The sequence below is a fragment of the Dromaius novaehollandiae genome, chromosome 18 (genome assembly GCF_036370855.1).
Source record: "Dromaius novaehollandiae isolate bDroNov1 chromosome 18, bDroNov1.hap1, whole genome shotgun sequence".
Classification (NCBI taxonomy): domain Eukaryota; kingdom Metazoa; phylum Chordata; class Aves; order Casuariiformes; family Dromaiidae; genus Dromaius; species Dromaius novaehollandiae.
The window spans coordinates 16,567,854-16,576,731 of NC_088115.1; the positions used below are offsets into that span (position 1 = coordinate 16,567,854).

An 8,878-nucleotide genomic window follows, 5' to 3' on the forward strand; every position below is an offset into this window, starting at 1 on the left:
ATAAAAATCTTGAATTTATAAAATGATTTTTGTATGCTCTTTCATTAGGACGTGAGTTACTGGATTGCCTCCAGCTTTGCAGCACCCAAACCAACACAAAAACAAGACCGAGGCAGGAGTCAGGCGCGGGTGACCTGTGGGTGCTCCCCTCCCCGCAGCCGGCTCGGTTCGGGGACCGTCGCAGCCTCCATCCAGCGCGGCCCTGAGACGGAGCTGCCGGCACGGCCGCGGCTTCCCGCAGCAGGCACACAGCTCTGCGCGGGCGCACACGTGTGCGTGTGTGTGCATGTGCGTGCACGTGTGAGTGCAAACATGCATGCACGTGCACATGTGCATGCCTGGGGACCCGCAGTGCCGCCTCCCGGCCCCGCGGCACACGGGGCCACGCCGTGCCGGAGCCTGGGGCCGGAGGACAGCGAGGGCTGCCGGGGCTGGTGCCCGGCCCTGGAGCGCCGTCGGGCCGGGGAACGCACAGGGCACGGGCCGGGACACCAGCCCGGCCGGACCCGCTGTCGGGCAGCAGCGCTCGGCGCAGGGGCAGAAGCGGGCTGGCTACAGCCGAGGCGCTTGGACACCTCGGTTTCCGCGGTCCGGCTGGCTACGGCCGAGGCGCTCGGCCGCTCGGGTTTCTGCGGGCAGACCCACGCAGCAGCCACCAGCACGCACAAACGCTACACCTAGCGGCTGCCGGCTGCAAGCCTCGGGCTCAGGCTCTCAAATCCACGCCACCAGAACGGGAAAAAAACGCAGCTGCAGCCTATCCCCGTGCTACGGCCAGCGCAGCCGGGGCAGCGAAGCCCCGACAGTAGCAGCGCAGGCGCCGCCTCGGAGCGGCACGCTCTCGCCTGCCCTGTGAGGCAGACGGCCTTCCCCAGCACGGGCAGCCCTGGGAGAGCCCTCTCCCACCCACCCAAGACGCGGGGACCGAGGACAACAGAGCTCTGCGTGTCCCGGGCTTCCAGCGTGAGAACAGCCCTGCTCCAGTGCTGCGCTCCAGGACGCACCGCGCGGACCTCGTCCCCGGCCCCTCTGTGCAGCGCCTGCGAAAAGCCTGAAAGCATTGCTGTTAGCGAGCGAACCCAACACGCTGCAAGAAAAGCCCCATCTTGCAGAAAATGTTGAAGGAGGTAGGCCGTAACAGCTAAAAGCGTTATTCTTCTCCTCCTGTTCCCCAAGGAGGGCACTACCCAGAGCGCCTGCGGTGCAGCGCGTGCCACGACGTGAGGGGTAGCAAAGCAGACCCAGGCCTCCTCCGACAGTCAACTGGGACCCAGTGGAGGCAACGTGCCCCTGTGCTGGGGGCACAACGGGGGCAGCGCATGCCCCAGCACGTGCTCCCCCAGAACATTTTGGTGATAAGAGATAAACAGGGTCATGGCAAAGCGTAAAGAGGTGCACTTGAGGAGGTATTCTGCCAATGCTAAGTATAGTTTAAATGCCATTAAAGCAAGGGAGGGAAAAGGATACGAGTGTATTAATAACCTCAACATTTAAATCTTTGGTCCAGCGACAGCTCCTAGGATGCTGGCTTGCAGGAGGGCGGCCAGAGGCCAAGGGCATTGTGCTGCTGGCAGTCAGTGCCAGGCAGTGGATGCCTGGAGTGAAATTAAGAGCCCAGAGCAAGTGCAAGGACAAGATCCCTTCTGGGAAAAAGAAAAAAAAAAAAAAAAAAAAAAGAGGTGGCCTTTGCTCTCTGCATTACTTCTTGGGATTTGGTCAGGCCTGAAAAGGTACCCACAAAGCCCTGACATTTATTCTCAGCACTTAAGTCTAAAATAGAAAGCAGATGATTTAAACAACAAAATAGGAGAATCTAGAACTCTAAAAAAGGGAAGAACAAGGGCACTGAATTGAAGAGGCTGTAGGCACACACAGGTCAACCCCGAGAGAGCGGCGTGCACATACAAGTGCAAGGCATAGACAGTGCAGAAACTAAGGGAAAATCCGGCAGAATCCTGCCCTCTGGGCAGGGCCCTGCGCCTGCAGCGGCGACGCAGCCGAGATAACCGTCTACCCGGGCCTTCAGAGACCCCGACAGAGGCATCAGCACGCCCGCAGAGTCAAGAGCGAGCCAGGCAGTTCCCTGGACGTTGCTCCTTCCCCTGGATACAACCCCAGCGAGGGAACAGCAGACAAATCAGCCCCGTATCCCGCAGAGGCAGCCAGAGAGCACACGTTGTGGCAGGTAACCTAGAAGCAGGCAGATTCACATAGAGGCAAACTCAAAAGGACACCAGCTTTTATTTACAACACTCCTCAAGTGACAGACAACAGAAAAAAAAAGGAACAATAACAGCTCAATGACTCAACAAAGGAAAGGTAACAGCAACCACAACTCCCCCCTGCACCGTGCACACACCGCAAACCCACTCCTTGGTGCTGGGCAAGGCCCTGGCAGCCCCTCGCTCCCTGCGAGCTCTTGGAGCACACGCAGGCAGGCGGCTGCTCCTCCAGCTCCCCCACGGTCTTCTGGGGCCACAAAGCCGCCCCATGGCCGGCACCGGCTGTTCCGTTCACAAGGGCGGGAGGATGGTACCGTCACCCTCCCTTTCTCAGAAGCGATCACGCAGAAGGCCCCTGAGCCTTGCCAGGAATGAGGGTCCCAAGAAAGCCAACCCCGGGATGAGTTAGACTGGATCGGCACGGCCTCCACGCAGCGACGTTTCTGCCAGCTGCGGAGGCCAGGTCTCTTTAAAGGGATCATCCCTTCCCGTCCTCCTACTCCAAATGTGTTTCAGGGGAGCAAGAAGAGGGCACATTTGGAAAAAGGTGTTAGCACTAAAACACCAAGACGTTGCTCAGGCAAAGGTGCAAACAAGCTTCTTTTCACAGAGTCAGCACTAACCAACCCAGTGCTGCTATCTCTCGTGGAGCTGCCAGAGCGCCCAGGCCAGGGGGGAAGCCAAAAACAGCCCAGTGCTCCACCTCTGAGCATCTCTCAGATGCTTGGGGCTGGGGCCAGTGCTGACACCCCATCTCTCTCCATCTGCAGGGAGAGAGGAGCAGCTCCGTCTCCAGCACCACGGGGATCTGGCCCAATCTAAGCACAAGGAAAATCTGGCCTCTGATATGGACCCAAGAGCTTTGGCAGCACTGACTAGTCCCAAGCATTAGCAGCCCAGGTACCAATTAAGTCTCCCACAAGGGAGCAAGGAACAGGCGCAGTGTCACCTGCCCAGCAGTCAGCCGCAGAAAGGATTGCTGTACTACCTGGTGTTGGCCTGGGGCTGCCTCTGCGTCCCGAGGCACAGAGAAGGAACCCACTCTCCTTCCTTCTCTCCTTGGCCCACTCCAGCCACTGTGGATCCTTGGTACACAGAAGGGAGCAGAAAACTAGTTCTGTCTCTGCCGACAGACACAGCTGCTCTGCTTTCCCTGCCATGCACCAGGCCCCAGCACGCCTCAGCACTTGACTCACCAGGGACAGAGATGGAAGGAGAGCGAGTGATTTGTGAGGCCAGCATGGAGTGGGGAAGGACAGCTTGAGGCCAGAGAAAGCTATGGGCGAGGGACAGGAATCCATTACAACAGGCTCTGGGCATCCTCAGTGAGCCTCTATGCATCTTTCAATTCGGGCAGCTTCAGAGCCAGCCCCAAAGCCGACCAGCTCTCCCACGGGCAGAGTACAGACCAGAGGAGGAAAAATCAACACAAAAAAAATCTCAAATTAAATCTGCTTGAGGACCTTAGGAGACCAGCCAAATCCGCAGGGACAACCTGCCTTAGGACTTCTTGGCATCCTGTGTGTTCCTCCTCTTCAGATCCCCCAAGTCGACGGGTTTAAACGCTGCAGGGAAGACAAGGAGACGTTTTGCTGGCAGAGACCTGCGCCGCAGGGCCCCGGGGGACGCTGCCTGCTGTCCCCTTCCAGCCAGGGGATGGGAAGAAGATAGATGGGGGGGGAAGAAGATAGATGGGGGGGGAAGAAGATGGGGGGGCGCCCCTCACGCCCACACTCACCTTTGAGGCTGGGGTTCGGCATCTTCTCCACGTACTCCTCGACCAGGCCGCGCTCCGAGCCCATCTGGCTGCGCAGGTCGCGCTCCACGCACTGCCAGGCTGCGGGGACACCGGTGAGGGGGGGGGGCTCGCCTCGGGACGCCGCCTGGGCCGCGGGGCCGGGCCGCGACCGGCGAGGGGGCCCCCTCGCCGGTCGCGGCCCGGCCCCGCGGCCTCTCCCCCCCCCAGCACTCACCCTCGTAGATGAAGCGCACGTTTTCCTCGTGGGCCGGCGTGAAGATCTCGCTGCCGGTGCCCGGGGAGCGCGGGCCGCCGCTCCGCTTGCCGTTGTAGACCACGCGGGACACGGGGGAGCTGCAAGCGAAGCGCGGGGCTGAGCCGGCAGGTCCCCCGGGGGGAGCCGGGGGGCCCGGGGCTGGGCTCACCTGGCCATGATGGCGTCGTCCGTGAGACGGCGGCGCGGCGCGGCTGCAAGGGAGAAGAGGGAGCGGCGAGGCCGGGGCTAGGCCGCGGGCCGCCCCCCGCCCGTCGCCATGGCAACGCGCGCCCCTCACCTGGGCCCCGGCTCCCGCCTCCGCTCGCCGCCAGGCCGCGACGGAAGCGCCGCCGCGCGCAGGCGCCGCCCCGCCCCCGCGCCGGGCCTGGCCCCGCCCCCCGCGTCGCCTCGGCCGCCGCTGGCTCCGGCTCCGCTGCCGCCGGCCACGCCCGCCTTGGCCACGCCCCCGGAGGCCTCTGGCCCCGCCCCCGGAGGCCTCTGGCCCCGCCCCAGTTCTCACCTCGGCCCCGCCCCGCCCCGGTCCCCCCCCCGCCCCTGCCCCGGTTTCCCCCGCCCCGGCCCCGGTCTCGCCCCGTTCCCCCGGCCCGGCCCGGCCCCCCCCGCCGCACAGGGACCGCACAGGCCGAATCCAAGGTGCTTTATTGGAAAAGTACAAAGCGGCCCCCGAGAGGCGCCGCGGAGCCGCCCCCCGCCTCTCCCCCGGGTGCCGCCGGCCCGGGCCCAGCCCAGGCGCCGCCGCTGCCGCCCCGCGGTGGGTGGCGTGGCCCCGCCGCCGCTGCTCGGAGGCCCGGAGCGAGGCCCGCTGCTCCCTGCGACCCCCCGCCCGGCCTCAGTCCATGGTGGCGGCCTCGAAGAGCTGCACCAGCTCCTTGTACTCGGGGTCCACGAGGTCCGCGGGCTTCTCCCCGGCGTCGTTGGTGGCCTCCGGGCTGGCCCCGAGGGAGATGAGGTACCTGCCAGGAGCGGGGCCGTGAGGGCCGGCGCCGGGGCCCCTCCACGTCCCCGCCTCGCCCCGACCCGCGGGCAGGACGCCCCACGGGCACCGTGCGGGAGCGGGGCCCGCAGCCGCCCCGGCGCCATGGAGCAGGGCCCGCAGCCGCCCCGGCGCCATGGAGCAGGGCCTGGCCAGCCCCGCAGCTGCCTCGGTGCCATGGAGCAGGGCCCGCAGCCGACCCGGCACTGTGGAGCAGGGCCTGGCCAGCCCCGCAGCCGCCCCGGCGCCATGGAGCAGGGCCCGCAGCCGACCCGGCACCACGGCGCGGCTCCACGGCCGCCCCGGCGTCCGCCCCGGCGGGGGGCTCCTCACCTGGCTATGTCCGCGTAGCCGTCGCTGCAGGCCATGTGCAGGGGCGTCCAGCCGTTCTCGTCTCTCTGGTGGATGTCGGCGCCGTACTTCACCAGGAGCTTGACGCAGTCGAGGTTCCCCGTGAGCACGGCTTCGTGGAGGGCGGCCATGCCTGGGGAGAGGGGGCTCGTCAGCCCTGCACTGGGCAGCAGCCCCTGGCGCCGCGAGCCTGCCTGCACCTTGCCCGCGCCCCAGAGAGGGGTGCCAGCAGACCCCCCTTAGAGGGAGAAGACGGTTAGGGGAAGGGACGAGGGCTCTCTCTTTGGGGAAGTGAAAGGATCCACCACAGGACTCGGTGCCCCTTTTGCAGTGTAAATGCCCCATTTCAGAAGGAGCAGCCCCATCGCCCCTGCCCGGTGAGGCAGAGCCGTTGGGAGGGGGAGCCACACCGGAGCCTGCCCCGAGCCCCTGCCAGGCCCCCAGAGCACCCCCCGACGTGTCTCACAGGTCCTGCTCTGTCCCAGTTATGCAAGTTCCCCACAGAGCCAGCAATGAAGCAATCAGTACAGCCAGGAGGGAGCCCACGGTCCTCTGAGACAACATCTCCACGGCCGCGTGACAGCAGAAGCTGAGGCCACAGCACAGGAAAGAGACGGATCTGGGCTCGCACCAGCCAGTGTGGATCGAGGCATTCCCTGAGCAGTTTCTAGTGAAGCTGGGTGCAAACATGCTGCAACGCCTTCTTCTCCAGCATTTATTCTGCAAGTCTGCAGATCCATGCGTGCACGAGAGGGAGAACAGCGTTTGTGGGAAACCGACAGAGCCAGGCATGAAACCCAGAACTTGGCTTCTCCCCACTCCTCTCCAAACCAAGACAGAAAACCAGAGTCCCCCTGTGTTGTCCAGTCCTCTAGCTATTAGCCTATGCTTTCTTTATCATTATCTTTTTTGCCTGCTGCTTTTCTAGGTCACACCATACTGTAGGTGCAACGTCATGCTTTGAGGGGACCCAGATGGTGAGCTTCCCCCTTTCCTGCAGCAAACGCTGGCCACGTTGGTAGGGGGAGATGCTGGGGCACTGACACAGGGCTCTCCGGGCCCTACCTGGCAATACCTGGGGGTGGTACACCTCACTAGGCAGGAAAACAGCTTGATTTCAGCCTGTCACCCTGCCAGGGGCGGCCCACGGTCTGTGCCCAGCCTCACCATTCTCCATCTTCTCCCTTGCAGCCCAGCCAAGCCACGCTGCCACATGGATTTCAGCGCTGCCAACCCCAAGAGCACTCACCGGAAGGGTAGATGGTGTCCAAAGTGACCTTCCTGGTGCGTATAAATCTGCCCACCTGTTCCAGGTCCCCCTGCCTGATGTGGTCCTGAAAGACGACATCATTGGGAAAGTGGACAGTGCGAGAGGCTCTCCATCTCCTGGCGTACCGAGGCATTGAGACTGGATAATAGTCCTTCATGCTGACAGCAGCATTGAGTCACTGGGAAAGAGGAGGAAGGGCAGGGGCATGTGGGGGCAGGCTGCAAGAACAGCCGGAGCTGGGCAACCCTCAGCCCTTCCACTTGCTGGCCTCGAAGCACTGCTTTCTCCCCTTGAACTTTTCAGGTCAGCTCTTCATTAAGTCAGGTGCGATGGAACCTGCGCCTCTGCTGCTCCGCCTGTTCTGAAGCGTGGGTCCTTTCCGCCAGCTGCCTGTCCCTCCTCAGGCAAACGGGAAGCACCGAGTCCCCCAGGCTCTCAGCACACTCCCATGCGGCACGCGGGAGATGGCGCTGGGCACACACGGTTCACTCGCAGGCTCTTGGCCCAGGACTGATGGTTCTCCAGGGGCATCTCGTTATATAGGCTCCTGCGGGCTATTTTGAGGACATGCAGCTCATGCTATTTGCCATGATACTTTGTAATTGAGCCGCCCAGGCCTGCAGCCTCCCACTTTTGGGCAGAAGTTGGTGTCTCATCTTACCACCCACCTGTTGATGTGCCCATCCAAGGGTCAAATCTGATGTTGCTTGTGCATGGATAGCCCTTCAGAGGAGCCCAAGGGCCTGGAAACAGGACTTCCCAGCAGCAAGTGCTGTCTCCCCCCACCAAACCGGGAAAAGACACAACCCCTTTATCGCCCAGTGAGGGGAACCAGCCACCACATGCTGATTAGCCAGAGTAACAAACATGTCAGAGCTATGGTGCCAAATACATTCAGAGCTAAGTCACTCTCCGGCAGTTGCATCAGATGACCTGAAAGGGAGCAGAATGAGCCATGCCGCCCAGCACGACTGCAAGACAGGAGTACAGCGAAGCACAGAGCACACCGCCAGCCTGTCGGATATCATCAGCGATGCAGACGGACAGAAGAGTAAAACGCCAGGCTATGGGGTTCAGTGCTGTAGTCCTGCTTAAAACTTTGAACTCTAAGGCTCCAAGTGCAACTACTGCATGAGGGTAGGCTTCTGCAGAACAGCTTCAGAAGAATACCCAAGGGACAGCACCACCACCAGATAGGTCCTCCATTCGTTACTGCCCAGCTCTAGTTGTCAAAGGGCTGAAATGGGCTGTCTGCTCACTGAGGAGTCTTTCACACCAGCCAACAGCCAAGGGTTCAAGCAACAACTGCTCCTCCATCCTTTCTCCCCCATCATAGGTTTGGTCATTTCAGATAAGTGAACATAGCGTGCTCTACTTCATACTATTGCAGCCCGTTCAACCAAGACGACGACCCCCCACCCTGTGAGGAAAGACAGAGTCACAGAAAAGTCATTCTGCCACTTTACAACTTACCCTACTGAACTCCTGCCAGGGATAAGGCTGACAGGTAGGAATCAGTTCACAACACCTGAGAACTGCATTTGTTCATGTTCTAGCAAATTGCTTGATGTTTTGCTGAGCATCTTCACTCAGCCATACTTCAGACATACAGAATACCATGCGATGGGAAGCTGAACACTGTTATGGAGAGAGAACTCCTTTGGACAGTTTCCCTGGAACAGCAATTAGCTGTATACAGAGGATGACTCTGACAGAGTCCTACTCTGCTGGAGCAGCCTTCGTACATGAGGAAAAGCCCCCCCCCCCCCCCCCCCAAACTGAGCATGCCAGGTCCCAGACTGTTACCAGAGGACAATCACAGAGCTTAGCCTGGTTTACACTTTTTAACTGGCTCCACAAAAATGGAGCTTTTTGAGTCGATTCCTAGCCAAGAGCCTTCCAGTGGAATTTCTTAAGAACAGCCCTCCCTCCTCTCCACTCCAAAACCAAAGCAGCTTTTCTTACTCAGAAGCAGGTACCAGTCATCAGCCCCAATTCAGGAGCAGATGCTGCTAGGACTGCCTGTTCTGTTCAGGTATGGCATTGA

The 8,878-nt window shown here is 61.4% G+C and overlaps 2 protein-coding genes across 2 annotated transcripts; both read right to left on the reverse strand.

Annotated features, from left to right (window-relative positions):
* Window positions 1–2,222: 2,222 nt before the first annotated feature.
* Window positions 2,223–4,596, reverse strand: MCRIP1 (MAPK regulated corepressor interacting protein 1). The gene is made up of 5 exons (XM_064522926.1): window positions 4,515–4,596; window positions 4,386–4,428; window positions 4,196–4,314; window positions 3,961–4,059; window positions 2,223–3,787 (listed from the first exon to the last, which is right to left on the reverse strand). The coding sequence occupies exons 2-5, from the start codon at window positions 4,391–4,393 to the stop codon at window positions 3,723–3,725; spliced, it is 291 nt and encodes a 96-aa protein (XP_064378996.1). The 5' UTR covers window positions 4,394–4,428; window positions 4,515–4,596; the 3' UTR covers window positions 2,223–3,722.
* A 414-nt stretch (window positions 4,597–5,010) lies between these two features.
* PPP1R27 (protein phosphatase 1 regulatory subunit 27) lies at window positions 5,011–6,988 on the reverse strand. Its single transcript, XM_064522445.1, has 3 exons — window positions 6,811–6,988; window positions 5,544–5,694; window positions 5,011–5,190 (listed from the first exon to the last, which is right to left on the reverse strand). Exons 1-3 carry the CDS (start codon window positions 6,986–6,988, stop codon window positions 5,067–5,069), a joined length of 453 nt encoding a protein of 150 aa, XP_064378515.1. The 3' UTR covers window positions 5,011–5,066.
* Between the last annotated feature and the right edge of the window lie 1,890 nt (window positions 6,989–8,878).